The sequence below is a fragment of the Chiloscyllium plagiosum genome, chromosome 29, assembly GCF_004010195.1.
Source record: "Chiloscyllium plagiosum isolate BGI_BamShark_2017 chromosome 29, ASM401019v2, whole genome shotgun sequence".
NCBI classification, from domain to species: Eukaryota; Metazoa; Chordata; class Chondrichthyes; order Orectolobiformes; family Hemiscylliidae; genus Chiloscyllium; species Chiloscyllium plagiosum.
Genome location: NC_057738.1, coordinates 31,485,616 through 31,504,032, shown reverse-complemented (window position 1 = coordinate 31,504,032; position 18,417 = coordinate 31,485,616). Strand labels below are relative to the sequence as shown.

At 41.2% G+C, this 18,417-nt stretch overlaps 1 protein-coding gene across 3 annotated transcripts in view; it reads left to right on the top strand.

Annotated features, from left to right (window-relative positions):
* The window catches only part of LOC122564477 (regulation of nuclear pre-mRNA domain-containing protein 1B-like), a 65,659-nt gene that overhangs the window by 36,893 nt on the left and 10,349 nt on the right, over window positions 1-18,417 (top strand). Inside the window, exon 8 of one of the 3 annotated variants that reach the window (XM_043719424.1) lies at window positions 17,779-18,266. The exons of the other annotated variants lie outside the window; for them this stretch is intronic. Coding sequence (XP_043575359.1) covers window positions 17,779-17,934 — 156 coding nt within the window. The 3' untranslated portion in view covers window positions 17,935-18,266. Of the gene's footprint in view, window positions 1-17,778; window positions 18,267-18,417 lie in introns of those variants that run through there. 3 annotated transcript variants of the gene reach the window in all.

The window sequence follows — 18,417 nt, the reverse complement described above, 5'->3', positions numbered from 1 at the left end:
ACGCCGCCTTCACTATCCTATCTACCTGCGACTCCACTTTCAAGGAGTTATGAACCTGCACTCTTTGTTCAGCAACACTCCCTAGGACTTGTATAAGTCCTGCTAAGATTTATGTTCCCAAAATGCAGCATCTCGCATTTATCTGAATTAAACTCCATCTGTCACTTCTCAGCCCATTGGCCCATCTGGTCAAGATTCTGTTGTAATCTGAGGTAATCCTCTTCGCCGTCCATTACACCTTCAATTTTGGTGTCATCTGCAAACTTACTAACTGTAGCTCTTATGCTCACATCCAAGTCATTTATGTAAATGACAAGAAGTAGTGGACCTAGCACTGATCCTTGTGGCACTCCACTGGTCACAGGCCTCCAGTCTGAAAAACAACCCTCCACCACCACCCTCTGTCTTCTACCTTTGAGCCAGTTCTGTCTCCAAATGGCTAGTTCTCCCTATATTCCGTGAGATCTAACTTTGCTCACCAGTCTCCTATGGGGAATCTTGTCGAACGCCTTACTGAAGTCCATATAGATCACATCTACCACTCTGCCCTCATCAATCATCTTTGCTACTTCTTCAAAAAACTCGACCAAGTTTGTGAGGCATGATTTCCCACGCACAAAGCCATGTTGACTATCCCTAATGAGTTCTTATTTATCGAGATGTACATTTTAAATGGCTATCAGGAAGTCAGTGTTTTCACTCAGAGGTCATCACGTTTGAATACTCATCAGGCAGGCAAGTGGAGTTAGTTTGCAAAATATGATTACAGTAACCTTGTATAATATAACGAATTAAAGTTTGCAAACATAGGAATGCATTGGTTGTTCAGCCTGTGAGTCTATTCTGCCTTTGAGAAAATAGTTGATCAGTACCAGAATTTTATATACCCACTTACATTCCAAATCCTTTGGCAGTACCAAACAACACTTTAATTGATTTAATTTATAACAATCTCAACTGATATTCACAATCATTTGGGAAAGGAGTTTCAAACTTCTGTTACCCTTTGTTCAAAAAACTTCCAATCTTGATTCTTAATGGCCTCTAATTTTAAGATTATACCCTCTTGTAGGATTCTCTCTCTGTCAATGCTATCAAATTCCTTAACTTTTAAGTACTTCAATCGTGCCTCAACTCTGTAAACTCTTGGGATTACAGTTTATGCAATCTATTCTCATTATCTGCCTCTTAAAACCTTGAGTTCTGCTGAACAAATACTCTGTCCCCTCTGCAACCTGTATCTCTTTCCTGCGGTTTGGAGCCCAAAATTGAATGTGGTGCACCAGATAAAATCTGAGCTAAGTTCTATAAATGAAGCATCACTTTTTTTATCCTTTCTTGTGGTATGGCCCTTTTTGGCAAGGCTGGTATTTGTTGCCTTTTTCTAATTGCCCTTCAGAAAGTTCTAATCTTGAAGTAAAGACCAAAACGTAATTTGTCGTTTTGATAAAATCTGATACCAGTGCACCCTCCAGTCTGTTAGAGCCTATTAAACAGATCCATAAGTTAGATCCCTTAGTCTTCTGGGCAGATGTGCAACTTTTCTCTGAGAAATTGCATTTCATTGCCTTTAACCATGATCTCTAAGGAGTCATGCTGAAAAAAAATGTTGATGGCTGCCATTTTTATGTGATGAGTCTTGGGTTTTAAGGCAAATCCACTCGGAATATTTCCTAAGATTTCACGGTTCAGCAATGCATCTAGATTCTTTCTAGGAATGCTGGACAAAACATTTTAGTAATTTGAGAGATATTTTATGAACCTTATTGAATGTAAATAAAAGCTTTTTTTGAAATCTTCAGCTGTAAAATCCAATTTGAAAGTGGTGTCCTACTAGAATGTATTTCTCAGCGATACAAGGTCGGGGAGAAACAAAAGCAGAAAGCCTGAGAAATACTTTCAATTGTTACAAATGCAACATATCGTGTGTAAACATGTTGTGATTAGGAGTCCTTATCATGTATTCCCCCCTCCCCTCTGTTTTGATAGGATTATTTAAACCAGCTTTGTCTATGCAGGTATTAGGTAAATAACTATCTTTATAAGTCAAGGAACAATGTGAATGGCGAAACACACTCTGGTCCATCCAGTCTATCCCACACAAGTATGATAACTTGTTTATTTTTCACTGTCTGAACTCCTTTTCGAGTGACATTTTGGGGGCACCTCAGAAATATTCAAATTTTTTTCATGAACTGTGGCAGTTTGCTATTAATTATTCTAGTTAGAAATAATTTCTGTTCATCAGAACTCATTATTTTATAATAGAGCATCCTCTAGTTCATTTACCCATTATCTTAACTCACTTGACTTTTGGTTACTGGCCCTTCTGTTGGTCGAAGTGGTTTCTCCATATATTCTCCATGAAAATCGATAGTTTTGAATTTTTACACCAAATCTTTACTTGCCACAGAGTCATGCAGCATAGAAACCGATCCTTTGGTCTAACTAGTCCAGTCTGACCATGTTTCCAAACTAGACTGGTCTTACATACCAGCATTGACTGATATTCCTCCTATTCATGTACTTATTGAAATGTCTTTTAAACATGAACTGTATCTGCATCCACCACTTCCTCTGGCAGTTCATTTCCGCACATTAACCACTCTGTTTTTTTTAAGAAAAAGCCTCTCATGTTCTCTTTAAATCTTTCTCCTGTCACCTTAAAAATATGCCCCATCATTGTGAACACTCCCCACCACCACCACCTTAGAGAAAAGACCTTTGCTATTTACCTTATCTATGTCCATCATGATTTTATAAACTTCTAATGTCACCCTTAACCTCCGCTCCAGTGATAAAAGTCCTGGCCTATCCAGTTAGTTTTTATAACTCAAACCCTCCTATAAATGACAAACAAAAGTGGACCTCCTACTGATCCATGTGGATCATTGGCCTCCAGTCTGAAAAACGCCCCTAATGCCACACTCTGTCACGTGCTGTTAAGCCAGTTTTATGCAATTGCCAAGCTCTCCCTGAATCTCATGTGATCTAACTTTACTCATCAGTCTACCATGCATGCAGAATCTTGTCAAAGGCTTTACTAAAGTCCAAGTAAACAACGTCTACCGCCCTGCCCTTGTTAACCTTTGCCTTTCCTCTACTGAGGATAACAATACCTCGAGCTCTTCATCGTACCTAACCAGAGCAGCCATTCTTCATGTGTAGGTTTTGTTAAGTTGTTTTCTTCCAGAATGGGTCTCATTGCTAAGGCAAATCCTGTTGCTTTTCAACAGGCCCAGAATCAGCATGGATTGTGACTGTCACCAGGTAGCTGCCCACCAATAAGTTATTTTGTTTGCCCCTTACAAAAGCCAAGGACTAGAGGTCAGTTATGAAATTCATACTACTGTTTTTACTTTTTGGAAATCTCCTCCCATCTAAGGATCACTGTACAGGTAACTCAGTGCCAATGCCATTGAGTAGATACTGACTTTTGAGTTTTTTTTGTTTGAGTTCAAAATTACTCCTGCTTTTTTTTAACTGAGGGTATATTCAGTAATTTAGATTTATTTTTCCAATGAGGAAGTCATTTACAGACTTGGATACAACCAACCTGAGAGTGATCTGCAGACTGAAAGTTGATACTAACTTCAATAAAGGCAAATATGAGGCTCCAGCAAGGCTCAAGTATGTTTCCCCTTCCAAGTGCAATAAGGAGTCAAGAATAGGCTGAGACCTTTTCCAAACTGGCTGCTGTTACATGCCAGTTGTAGATCCAATGCAGTGACATTTGGCATCTTTCAGCCTTGATGCAGACCTCAGCATGTTGAACAAATCGGCCTAGAAAGATGTTTTTCATTTGAGCTAGTTGAAATTTTCATATTTGTCACTGGCACCACCTTATCAAGCTTCTGATGCAGTGGCTTTCAGGCCAGCTGATCTTTCGTGTACCATGAGCAGCTTCCTGGTTTCAAAGCTTATATTCAGTGGTGATTTTTGAGTGGAGTGAACACATTTTCAGTTGTTTATGCAAGGAAGTTCTACATGTCTTGTAGGCACCTTTATCTGGCCTACAAGGTTGTTGAACTGCTACCAGGAAGCTTGGGGGAAAGTGTTGTCTCAGCACCTTTGGGAAATCTATTCTGAGCTCTCAGCTTCTCACTCAACTTCCAGATCCACCTACAGTGCAGACTATGCCGATTGAATTAGTTATCACCAAAATTTTAGCACCTTGGAAAGTAAGATGTTATGAACACTATTGGAAAACAGTGAAACTTCTAAACTGACCATGTTTGAGTATTATGGGAGTCAGGATAATAATGTCACGTTTTATGGTTGGAGCAGTCCTTTTCCAGAAGCGATAAATTTTAGGCATGTTTTGAAGCAAGACTTGTGTTTTTGCATTTGTGAAATATATACCAGCTGGTCTTGATCTCCGTGTGGTGGAGGGCAGTAACCGGGATCACCTTTGTATATATTGGACTTCTACAGAGCTGACTGATCATTACAATAAGTTAGCCTGTAATTCTGATGTAGGCGGAGCTGAGATTTTCAGCTTCACTGTTCCTTTAAATTTAAATCAGCCTATTCAGATTTGTCATGACATGTTTCTGGGGCAGGTGGGACTTGAACATAGACCTTCTGGCCCTGTGGTAGGTGCATTATCAGCGTGTCACAGGAGCCCTCCTGCCTTAGCATATTAATGTCATCTGTTAGACATGCATAGCTTCATGGGGGATTTCCCCAATCGTATTTAAAAGCATTACTTTCGACTTGTGCAGGTATGGTATCTTTGACTGTTTACTTGCAGAGTTTGTGAAGGTACTATTGTTGAACAGGAATCAGAGGGGATGGTGCTGGATTATTAGCTGGAGGTGTGTACTTTGGAAAAGCCTCTGAAAATGCTGTTTGGACCAACTGTAACAGCTATCATTGCATTTCCCGATGGACAACAACATCTGGAGTATGAAGCAGAAGCAACGGAGAGGTTCGGGTTGCTTACATAGAACAGCAAGAAACCTTGCTCACTTATAGTCTCAGAGAGCACCTCAGCTGTATAGAATGTGTTTGGCGACTGTTCTTCAGCAAGAAAATAGACATGGAATCGTGCCACCACCTCAAAACAGTTCTGCAGCCTCCGAGCAAGATGAGAACAATGCTGCCTGTCCCTATCAGTGGCCATGGCCCTTGCTTTCTGTGTAAATGAACAATTCCAGGTGATATCAGCAATATTTTGGAAGTTGTTATCTATCGTGTGTCCAACAGCTCACTAGTCTTGTACACTTGGAGAGGGGACTTCACTATTTTCTTGAGCATAAAGAAGCAGGAGGAGTGGACAGATGGTTTTGGCAAGATGATGGCCTCCAGTATGATGCAGGGAGCCATTGACTGTACATAAAGGGTATTTCAGCCACCAGTATTTCATTTGGGAGATTTACCAACATCACAAGTAATACCAGTCACTCAACGTGGAACTGATGTGTGACCACACCCAGAACATCATGTAGGTGAATGCCCACAGTCTTGGCACCTGCTTTCATCCTGTTCCATTTCACAGAGCAATCTTCCAGCCATTGCATTGTTTTGGAAAGTGGCTGCTCAATGATGGAGGCGTAGGGGTCCCTGCATATCCTGACCGCACATGGCCAGTGTTTGTACGGTGAGACCCATGTTTTAACGAGGAATGTCAAGGAACAGACAGTCAGTGGCCTGAACTGCTGAGAGAGATTCCTCCACCACTCAGGTTTGGGGGCTTTGGTTTTTCATGGTTCTTGGAAGTTTGATTTTTGGCCTGGCCATATTGAGACTGCTGTCGTGGGTATAGGCTTTCAGCAACTACCTGAGAGAGAAAGAGGCAGCTGACCCTGGGCAGACTATGGTTCACCTCAGTACATCCTCCAGATGCTTGGTGTTTCCCCACCTTACCTCCCATCAGCTGCAGACATACCATTCTCTTGACCACAATAACGATACGACAAAGAAACCGTTCTGTACCAACTCGATTCAACAAGAGTGACAGGAATCCATACATTACTCAACTATTCACCCTTATACTTTCCATGGTACATGTCTTGTAGGCACCTTTATCTGGCCTACAAGGTTCTGTCCCAGTGACTGCATGGTGGCATGGCTGTTGGAATACTAACTTGCAGTGGAGGAAATGTCTTTTGACCTTGTAGGGTGCTTTAGACTGACAATGGGTTGTAATACTTTGGCATAGCATAGTCTGGGATGACTGCTTTAAAAAAAGAACAGTTGAGAAACTGGTAGAGTGACAATGATGGAAACAAGGGCAGTATGGTGGCTCAGTGGTTAGCACTGCTGCCTCACAGTGCCAGGGGTTCAGGTTCAATTCCAACCTCTAGCAACTGTGTTGAGTTTGCACATTCTCCCCTTATCTGTGTGGGTTTCCTTTGGGTGCTCCGGTTTTCTCCCACAATCTAAAGGTGTGCAGGTTGGGTGGATTGGCCATGCTAAATTGCCCATAGGGTTCAGGAATGTGTAGGTTAAATGCATTAGTCAGGGGTAAATTAAAGTAATAGGGTAGGGGAATGGATCTCAGTGGGTTAATTTGCGGAGGGTCAGTGTGGACTTGTTGGGACGAAGGGCCTGTTTCCACACTGTAGGGATTCTATGATTTTTTTTAAAAAAAGCACTGTGAGCCTGAGAGAGGATGGCAGATTCCTGCATCATTCTCTGAGAAGCTGCCTGAGCACTATTAGTAATCTGCTGAAGCACAAATTTCTGCACTGTTGAGCATCCGTGCATTCAACTTTTTAGCACTGGTTTCCACAGCCTTGATGGCACCGAGCTGGGCTTGCATATGAAAAGCTTTTGTGGCTTCAGACTCTGTTTCCATTGTAGCAGATAGATGTTGTATGGTTTTGGCATGTGTTGGAATGGAAGCTGAAACATCAGAGAGCTGATCACGCCTATGTCTGCAAGTGTTCTCCTCAAGTTGATCACCACTTCCAGGCTGGAAAGGATGAGCTCCTGCTTCAGAATCACAAAATTGTTATGGCCCTTTTGTGCCTACACCAGTTCTGCAAACTCTGTATGAAAGTCTGTGACAGTTTGGACTTGGCTCCTTCCTGCTTCTTGAAAGTGACAATAGGTTCTGTGCAAGTTTGTCAATTGTTTCTCTGTACACCATCACATCAAAATGATCACTTGAATCCACTACAGTGAGTGCCATCAGTGACCTTGCCCCTCTGGCAAGCCAGGCACACAGGTTGTCTTTTCTTCTGGTTTGACTGAAGCCCAATCATTCCCAATGACTCACCAAATGTTGATCTCACCTTTTCTATCACACTCAAGGCAGGCATAATGTCTGTTTCTGAACTGGTAGTTCCTATTTTCAGATCACTGATAGTACTTCTTCTTCATTGGTCTCCCATTCACCTATTCCTTCGTTGTGAAGCTCTACTAGCAGCTAGCTACTAGTTCTTGGGTGTTCTGAAAGCATAAGTAGACAAAGGGAAGGTTAGAATGAGAGAGTTGGGGTGGAGAGGTTAACAAGATGTGTGTGGTTGGACCATCTGAACTATTAATGTTGTGCCTGTTGAGTATGAAGTGGGATTTTAGGTAGATAAAGCAGGAATCCTAGGTGTCTTTGGTGATGTACCTGTCATAACATCACTGATGGCCATCCTGATTAACAGCAAGCTCTATCTCCCACCAATTGCTGCTCTGCCTCCTATTATGGATCACTTTGTTCAGCGAGAGAGGTGGAAAATGGTTGTGAGACCTGCAGCGGTGTTAAGTGTGTGAAGGATATGAATATTCAACATGAATCCAGGTTTCGTAATGGTTGAATGGTGGGTATTTGGTGCCCTGAACAATGTGTGACTGCATGTGACCAGGATATGGTACTTTAAGAAGCATTCATTGACTTTGTCCACTCATGTGCTCATCAAGTATCTTCCAGCAATGTATTCAGATCCTGGGAGCCAGACTCCTGCATTGACCTCTATGGCGGCCATCTGCTGCTTTTGCAATGTCTGGAGGACTTTCTGGTCGTCTTTGAATAAATTATATCTCTACTCCTTTCAACTTTCTCCAAAAGGCTTCCAAAACTGAACGCACAAATCAGAGTTCTCTTTCTGGACCATTGTCCCATCATTCGTGTATCGTTCTGCTCCTGTTATATTTCCCAGCCAGTTGAATGAGCTACTGCAGTCACACTGCACCTCATTTGCAGGAGTCGAAAGCTGCCTTTAATTGGTGGTAACTTCACATGAACTAAACGCACTCAGAATCTACCCTCCCAGCGATTTTTATCTTTTCGCCGCCTACTTATTTTCCTAAAGGCCCAAAGTTTGTATTCTGTCCCATTATTTTCAGTGGGTATGTTGCACTAGTAATGGGTTTCCTTAAATAGTTAGCTCCTTATTCATCTGAATGCATTGTTTAGACAGCATCTGAAGTACATTGTTTTTACAGAAAGATGTTAGGGATAATTCCAAGAAGGTTTACTAGACTGGAATGAGCGGATTGCCTTTTGAGGAAAGGCTAGACAAGCTAGGCCTGGGTCTTCAAGTTTAGAGTTGGCTTAATTGAAACATCTAAGATTGTGAGGTACCTTCACTGAGTGGATGTGGAAAAGATATTTCCTATTGTAGGAAAATCTCGAATTAGACTCGTAGTTTAAAAATAAGAGGTCACATCTGTAAGCCAGATGAGGGAATGTTTTTTCTAAGGGAATTCCCTTCCTTAAAAGGCAGTGGATGTAGAGAGTCTTTAAATATCTTTAAGGCTGAGGTAGACAGATTCTTAATTACTAAGCGAATGAACGATTATTATTTGAGATATGTGGGAATGTAGTGTTGAGATTAAAATTAGGCCAGCCATAATCTTATTGAATGGCAGAGTAGGCTTGAAGGATCAAGTGGCCTACTCTTGTTCCATGGTCGTATAAGTTTAACTTTCTCTTGTGGGTGTGGGAGCTTCCCAGGGTGTGATTGCATCTCTTTCAATCATCCTGGCAGGTGGATTAATGACATTCTAGATGCAGTATAAATTGCAGCAATTTCTCTCTAGAGTACATTTGTTAAATAAAAAATGCTGACTAGTCAAAAGTGTGGTGTCTGGGACACCCTCTTAAGCATTAATTTCAATTTTAAAAAAAACACCTTACGAGTACTCACACATATTAGCTAGGTGCCACCATTTGGCAACCAAGGAAGTAAAAAATAACTCAATGATGAGAAAACACTTTAACCCTCTGCTTTTCAACCAACAATTCACTTAAAACACATAAACGTGCATGGTGTGTTTGAGTAGTGGGATTGTCTGGCTTTCCAATTAACCAGATCTAGGGCGCGGTCAACATATAAAAAATGTCTAGTGGCACTGTCCCTCTCTCTGGACCAGAAGGCCTGCATTTGAGTCCACTTGTTTCAGAGATATGTAATAATACTCTGAACAGGTTGATTGGAAATAGGTGAACAATCCTCTGCTAGAGGTTTTTACTAATTATTTTAATATTGGAGTGCTTCAATGACCAAAGAAAGGAGGAGGGGGATAAAAAATTCAAATACGCCAGACTGGAAAGAGTATGAAAGAAAGAAAGGATGTTGATATGGTGGAAGACAAAGATTGAATGACAGAAGAATGATTAATTCATCTGGGATTTAGAAGAATTAATGGGGGCCTCATAGAAACCTACAGACCACGAACAGGACTCGATAGGGTAAACACAGGAAGGATATACCCTGATGACTGGGGAGTCTAGAACCGCACGTCACAATCGAAGTATACAGACTAGGCCATTTAGAACCGGGATGAGAAATGTCTTCACGCAGAGAATGGTGAGCCTTTGGAATTCTCTGCTGCACAAAAACCAAAATTAGGGACAAAATATTGAATGTTTTCAAGGAAAGATAAAAATGTATATAGTTCTTCGGACTAAAGGAATCAAAAGGTACAGGAGAAAAGCAGAAACACGATACTGATTTGGTTGATTAGCCACGCTCATACCAAATGGTGGAGCAGGCTCAAAAAGCTGAGTGGCCTATTAACTGCTTCTATTTCCTATGTTTCCATGATGGCGCAAGCCAAAAGAAGAGGATAATTGGAGTAATGAAGCTTAAAACTATTGCTTACAGAAGGCTGTTGCTTGTAGTTACTTCAAAGAATCAAGCTTCAGGTCAAACCTCCCTAATCCAGCAGCCTCAGGACAGGTCCTTTGCCAGAGGTGATGTGGCAGGGTAAGCAGTGGAGTTTTATAACAAACCATCTTTGTTGTACTGCACTCCCCTCCCACACTTCACTGTCCTGAAGGCACTGACTTGTGCTAATGTCTAATGATGATCTTTAATGGACTATTAAGCTATTGGGTTGTCACACTTGTGCACACTTGGGTTGGTGACCGCTCTCCTGGACTATCTTCTTGAACCAATCTTGCAGCGAAGTTTCTTTAACATATTTTGGCCTTTCTTTAATGAGTTTTTCTTGTTTCACATATTTGATAACTAGAAACACTGCAAGTTCTTCAGTTACAGAAAGTGCCTAATTAGAGAGATGCAACCTGCGGATGTAAGCTTCACCTGTAAAAAGCAAGTCATCACTTGTCTGATCACTGATTTATCTCACATAAGATTACATTTCCAGTCGTAGAATCCAAAATTAGTGTATTAATAATATAATTTATTTTAAGTATCAACTTTTTTTAAGTTCAAATCCATTATACTTTTTAAAATTGCAATAGCAGAGAAGTTTATCATCTCTGATGTGCAAAGATTGTGACTCTGCTCCAAAATTCTGTGAAGATATGCGTAAACCCTGACTTCTTGGAAGACCTCACTTGTGAGATGTCTGTGACTCGTACATTTCTCAACTTCTCAATCTATTTAGTTTTATTGTGGAATAATTTGATTTGATGTTTTGGCTAAGTTACAATTTGAAGATTTTTAAAATTCTACAAGTTTCACGTCTAATAACTAATGAGGCATACATGTGCCGTACCTTTTGGCAACCTACTGCTTATATTCCAGTCTTCAGTATAATAGTAGAGCTAAATGAAATGCTTCACATCTGGAATTAAAAATAAAGCATCATGGGGTGACAAACAGGCCTTGTTGCCCAACCAGTCAATGATGTCTTTACCATCCACCTGAGCAATTTGTTGTAAATCTAATTTTCCATATCCATTTGCCTTATTTCTTATCCCATTCCTCTGCCTGTTCAATCTGATCTTGGATGTTAACATAGATTCTACTTCAGCCACCAGGGAGTGACTTCCACAGCTTCACAATGCTCTTTACAAAAAGATGTCTTTTACCCTTTGTTCTAAATTTCCTGGATATCTGGCCCCTTGTCCCAGACTCCTCAAATGCTTTCAACTACCCTGTTTTGCTCTTCCACAAACCTATATGCTTCTATTATTCTAGCAATGAAAAACATTTGGATTATTACAATCCATGTTGTAATTTAACCACTGAAGAACCTCATTGTCCTAATGATTGGCTTGAGGGTATCTACAGGCACCAATATAACAATCAAAGAATCATGGAATCACAAAATCGCCATGATGCAGAAGGAGGTAGTTTGGCCCATCACATTTGCATAGACTCTCGGAGCAATCTGTCTTAGTGCAAAACTCCTGCCTTTTCCAAATAACCGTCCACATTGTTTCTATTTACATAATCATTCAATACCTTCTCAAATACCTCAATTGAACCAGCCTCCAAAACACTTCCAGGCAGTGCAGCCAATCACCCAGGCCACTTGCTGTGTGAAAATATTTTTTTCTCTTTTTTTATGTTGCAAGACACTTGTGCCTCTGGTTTGTGATCCTTTTATGAGTGAGAACAGTTTCTCCCTATCTATTCAGTCTAGACATACAATTGCCAATGAAAAGAAATTACCAGTAAACTGATGTTTTATATGACCCTTTCATGCACAGATTTGGCAACCACATCAAGCATGTTTTTGCTTAAAGTTTCTTTCCAGTATTTTCGTATCTCTGTTTTGCTGTACAGCTTATTATCTTTCTTTGATCCAATTACTAACTAGAACTAGCCTAAATTCAAGTGCTTAAATTAATGTTGATATGATAAAAAGTGTGCAAAGTGTTTGAGGACTCAGAGTCTGCATAGCAAGTTAGGATTGATACTGCTTTAAATTAATTCTAGGACACTGTTCCGATCTGATGAAGGTGCCCAGTAGATAATCCATCTGTCAGTGCAATTCAAAATCTAACTTCAGTGGTGTATATTATTAACATGAAAGGTCTCCTTCAAATGAACGTGAGGCTTGAAATGGCTGCCTGTGTAATGAAGATTTTTCAACAATCAGCACTTTTTGTTGCCACCCAAAAATCCCAAACTGAATCTCTAAAGTAAATGCTGAAACAGTGATTGCTAAACTGGCCTGCCTTTTCAGTTTACCTTCCCTGTGTAGGTATTTTATCAAACATATTGTTCATTCCTAGCAGTCTATCAAACTCAGCTCTAAGATCTACAATTACCATCCTGTGTTTTCAGGGTATTTGCTCTTCAAGTAACTATTTGACGTGTATTCATAGAAAAGGCAAATGGCACCAGATTAAATAAAACGAGAGGCATGCTGCCACATGGAATGTCATTCAGGCAGTTGGGGAATTGAGGCAAAGGTTGTACAACTCTGAAGGACCCCTCCAGTATTTGTTGTGGAGGGGTGCCCCAATTCACACTAATCCACTTCATCTTTTGCAGTCTGGCAATCATGAGCAGCCTCAGACAGAGGAGGAGTTGCCAGGATGTCTTCCTTCTAGCCAGGCTAGCCATGAACATTAAGTTTAATTCTCATTACCTTGAATGTAACTCCAGAGTCATATTGTCCACTAGTCCAAACAGTACCATCCTTCCAATACAGACCATGGGTATCATTTCCTTGGCCAGATTCCTGAAGTCATGCGACTATTATGCAAGAAACACTCAACAACCCTTTCAAAATGGATGTAATGAACCATGTGAATTCCTTAGTGACTGTTTTGAAGATGTTTGTGTTTGCCCCTTGTTCCAATGCTGTACTACCTCAAGTGATGCTGATGTTCAATGCATGAAACTACAGCTGGCCTTGCAGAATATCCTTTCACCTGACTCTCAGCCTGGACCTAGTTTTGGGTTGCACCAAAACCACACAGATGGCAGTCTCAACAAAATTGGCAGGCTAGGAGTGTGACCAATGCTGCCATTCTGAGAAAGGACAACCCCAGTTTGGGATCAATGTGGCTCGCAGGGGGACCCCCTCAAAAATCGCTGTGATCTGCTGGAGCAGATTACCAGACTGCTGTGAGGTCCCCTGCAAACTGCTTTGAGCATTGTTATTCACTCTCATACAGGCAGTGGTCTGAACCTGAATGGCATCAGTCATGGTTTGTGTGGTCACAAGTTGAGTTGTCATGACCTCAGCCTGAACTTTCACTACAGCACTGCGAAAGTGGGTGGCTTCCAGCTGCAAGCTGAGACATCTGACTGTGAGTGATGATCAGATCCACCAGTGCTTCCATGGTGCTAGACACTACTTGCACACAGGAAATGTTGAATTCCCAAGTGCTATGCCAGGTTGGAGCCAGACCTTCCATGGTCCTGAATAGTTTCTGGCAGATCAGCCAATGCAGTAAGTGAGACTGAGTCATGCATATCAGTGATTTTTCTTATACCACTCCATCAAAGTCTGACCTTACCGTCCAAGTAGCTGGCATTGTCATGATCTTTTCCCCCTTCATCTGGCTGTAGCTCACATGTCCATTGGCTCTCCACTCACATATCCTACCTCTGAGTTCCTTTCCACCTCTGTTCCTTTCTAAAGTGTCTGAGCTGGTGGCTGCAAGTGTCAGATTGAATGACAATGTTGTTCGCTATCAGGTCCTCTTTATTTAAGCCTTCGGCCTCTCACGCCACTGCTGAGCCTGGATAGCAGTTCTTGCACCCTAATACTTTAGGATATTCCAGGCTAGTGTTGGGTTGAGGAAAGGAGATAAAGCAGAAAGTGCTCGGTTACAGCACTTGCAATTTGTAAATCATAGCAGATTGTGATATGAGAAGTTGGATCAGGCAAGAATGTGCCAACATTCACAATGATACCACAGGCTGCTCTGGTGAGTGTCTATGGAGGGATAGAGTGTAAACATTTTGAATCCAGTATGACTCTCTTTCAGGAGCATTAAGTGGCACGAGTCGTGCACTAAGATGGGCTACGTGCTGAGATATGCAGCCACTGAACAGCAGTGGGCAGCAGGGCACAATCATTACAATTAGCAGGCAGCACACTTTGTAGACTGCATCATTTGAACAGGCGTGTGTTAATTATTTATTGCTGTTCCCTGTGTCCCATTTTGAGAGTGACTCAATTTAGTCCCTTCAGCTGTTATTTTTAAGGATGCAACTGATGTTCTGGAGATCATTTGATTGCTCTAGCTTAGTTCTCATCTGAGAAACACAGTTGTCACAGGAATTTTGGAGGTGGACATTTCTTTGATATCCAAAGCCTGCCATCAGAGAGGACTTTAAATGGTGCCCAATGCTTTCACTCATCTGATACCAGAAGGAGGGTTTCAGTTTGTAGCTTGAATTAACTTTAAGATCTCAATTGCAATTTTCGTGCACGAATGTGCATGCTGTAGTCTACATTGTACAGACATTGGCCTGGGATTGTCAATCCTCTTGTTACCTGATTTGTTCCTGGAAGGGGAGAAATTTCCCAGCCACTAAAACTGTAAAAGCCAGGAGATCTTTAACTTTAATGTCTCTCGTGACCACAGTAGCTGCCAGATCCATGGTATCACTGGCTTTTGTTGCTATGTCTTTGCCACACCACCACAGTGTCAGTACGGAGAGCTGCTAGAATCTAAGGGCTGATTGTAAACTGGCCAGTCCACTCACGAACAGCCTGAAGTCAAGGAGAGTAGATGATGAAACTGACATGTTTTCAGAGAGAACTTAAGAGTCAACCACATTTCTTTGAAATCACACATAGTACAGACCCAGCTGGCAGATTTCCTTCCTTAAGGGTCATTAGTCAACGAGATTTTTTTTAAATGACTGTCAGTGATATCAATATTATTAAGACTAGCTTTCAATTGATTTGAACCAATGCCCCCAAATGATTAACCTGGATATCTATACAGTTAGTCCAGTTACATTACCACCACAACAGTGCCTTGCTATCCTTCCATTTGTAAGATTACTACTAGTTACATTTCCAATATTGGGGTATTACCAGATACATATAGATTAATGGTCAATTATTTTATGATTGTTGACGTGAGGGGAATCTGAGTGTTAGCAACCCATTGCTAGCCCTTGAGTCAGTACAAATTTCCCCCTCCCATCATTGGTTACCCCGTTTCCCAGCTTTGTTTTCCTTTGTGTCATAGCTAAACTGGAAAAATATCTTGACACTTTAAGCAAAATAGCACCAGGTATGAGCAATGATGATCATCTATCTTCACACCAAACTTTGCACAGTATATTGAGTATCCTTAACTGTCACATGATCAATCATCACATGATCAAACTTGCAGAGACCAATGATAAGCCCATTTGTAGCAAGTGAAGAATCCTGAGGGGATTGTAATGTGCCCTTTGACAAAACATTTTGTAGTGGGCCCATCGGCAGTCTTTAGGTCCTGAAGGAGGAGGCGCTTGGGAGGGTGGCAACAATTCATAGCACTGCTGCAGTGACGCTCCAAGTCCTCTCAATTTAACTTGTATCTGTTCTTCAGCTTCTGTTGGTTTCTTTGAGGAGCATTGGCTCTTAGTGGAGCTGGTTAAAAGTTGTGCAGTGCAACCTCATGCTAACCAAATTGGGAAGGGGGAATTATTAAACTCTTTGGTCACGTTATTTGCTATTACAAGCTGATTATAGATCCCATGGGATGGAACAAATGAGGATCCGATGTGTTTTTGATGCAGTTAGTGGAATGTCAGATTTCTAGATTAGCTGTTTGTGCCTTCACATCTCACCCAGATAATGAGTACAATGCTGTCCCATTTCATCCTAATTTCATGGATCTGCCATTTCTGCATGTCTAGTTATACATTAAACTTGCAATTTTAATACTAACTGCTTGGTTTATTTAGAATCATACATAAATTAGGTATAATAGCTGGGATTAATTATTAATGTTATATTACAACCAGGAATGTTAAAAGTGGGAACCTTACCATTTATACTCTTATTAAAAATGCATTTTGGACCCAAGTTTTGTATCTGCTTTGATTATTTTTGAAAATGAACATTTCTGCATAACACATTTTAATGATAGGTTCAGAGAGTTGATAAATCTAACAATTTAAGGACCCTGAGTTAATGTTTCTGTTGAGATGGCAAGATTTCTGAAATACTCTGAGTTAATGGTTTGTAGGGTTTTAATATCAGATTCCTTTCTAACCTATTTAACATACAAATTGTACTTGGTGCTTTCACTCTTCCTTTTTGTGTTCACACTGGTTCCTGATGAATCAATTTCCCTGTTTTATTATGACATTTTTTTGAAAATTGAAGCTGTTTGTTTTCAATCCAAATTGCAAAATAAAGTCTGGAGCCTAGATGTCTGCAAGGCACATCAATCAGTAAGTTTGTCAAAATGCAGAGTTCCTATTTCAGTGCTAGTTAAAGGTAATTACTAACCAACCTGTTCCGAGATGTTATTACACTCCTGCAGAAGGAGTGGGACTTAAAGCTGGACCTCTTGGCTCAAGAGGTCAGATCCTACCATTGCAGCACTAGAACCCTTTGGTGCTAGTTAAAGAATCCATATTTCACCATCTGCCTTATGTGAGGGGGATTTGAATATTAATCTGGGGTTCTAAATTACTAGGCCAGTAACATTATCATTATGCACCATCTCTGTGCTAGTTAAATGGTACATGGTTAAAGTTCTAACGTGTATGAGATATAGATTAAATGCAAATGTTTTCTCTTTCACTTACTGTATTGAGAGCTCTTTGGTCTGAATTAAACACTAGACACCTGCCAATATTTTGACTTGCTGAACATTGAATGAATTATCAGATTCTATTGGTTGAATTATCAATCATGTCAGTCATTGCATTAATAAGTCTATAAAACATGTTTAATTTAAAAGTCTTTCAAATTATTCAACTTGGGCAAGAACAGCATTATAATAAGCATATTTTAACTCTCTGTAGGCAAAGCCTTTTTAAAAATGTTTTGGTGTTTTAACGTGGAGTTTTTTCTCTTGGGTGGTTGTTGTGGCTGCTCAGGATGAGACTAAGTCTCCCAAGCTTCATGGGCTAAACTGGGTTTCATGAAGTGAACATTACAGAAGCAGTTCACCATTAATGAGGTTCCAATCAGCCAGTCCAGAGTCTATCCAGTTGGCATTATTAACTCACCAGGAGGTGGTGATGAGGAACTAGCTGCTGGGAATTTTCAGCGTTTTCTGTTATGGTAGACCAGGCTGTTGTTTTCACGTCTGGGCCTAGGTATTAATCTTGTTCAGATTGATGGAATAAAAGTCTCTTTTCTCTAAAGGAAGATTTACATTTAGGTAGCCTTTCTCATGATCACCAGACATCTAAAGGTGTTTTCCAGCCAAATTAAAAACTTTTATAAAATGTGTAATTACTGTTGCAATATGGAAAATGTGGCCAATTATGCACAGCTAATTCCCACAAATAGCAATTGGTTTTATAACGTTGAGAGAGGGGTGGAGATTAACCAGAAAATCTTTTGAGATGGCTGCACAGTAGTGGCGGGAGAGGGGGGGGGGGGGTTGGCTGAGTGGCTGAGCCTGGAGCTCATTTACTACTGTCAAATTTCTTTCTCTTTTCATTCTTCTTTTTACTTTTGCTCTTTTTCTTTTTCTTTTTCCTTCGGCTGAAGGACCAAGCTTCCAATGGCAGCAGCAGTAGGGTCAGGACAAGTCGGACACGGCTGTACCCTAGCCCAGAGTCTCCCAGTGAGCAAGGAACGGATCCCCAGGCTGACTTCCGTGATCTGGACTCACAGGCTAGGCCGAGGCTCCAGATCCGCAGCTAGGCCCAGGTGTCTGAAGGAAAGAAAGGTGGACTCGGCCTGGCATGGTGGACTCCCGGTGTGGAGATCTTGTCTCTGTGTGGAGATACTCTTAACCTTTGGCGTCCAGGTAGTCCAGCAGCCCAGCGGGCGGTGTCCTGGTGTGAAGGCCTTGTCCCTGTGTGGAGGTCTTCTTCGCCTTCAGTATCTGGGTATTCCAGCGGCCCAGCAGGCGGTCTCGTCCAGGAGTGGCGGTGTCAGCCCAGCATGGTGGTTTTCTTTGCGGAGGTTTCTGGCTTAGTATCCAGTGGCCCAGTGCGGCATTCTCGTCCCAGCATAATGGTCTCGTCTTGGCTGCATCTTCAGAGTATTCCATCGTTCCTACATTGGCTTTCCTGGACCCCATTATCTGAACTGTGATGAACTTTGTCTTAATTTAGCTTATTATTACATATTACTTCTGTCATTGATGTAGGCTCTGAGGGGGTTGACTTATAAAACTTTTCA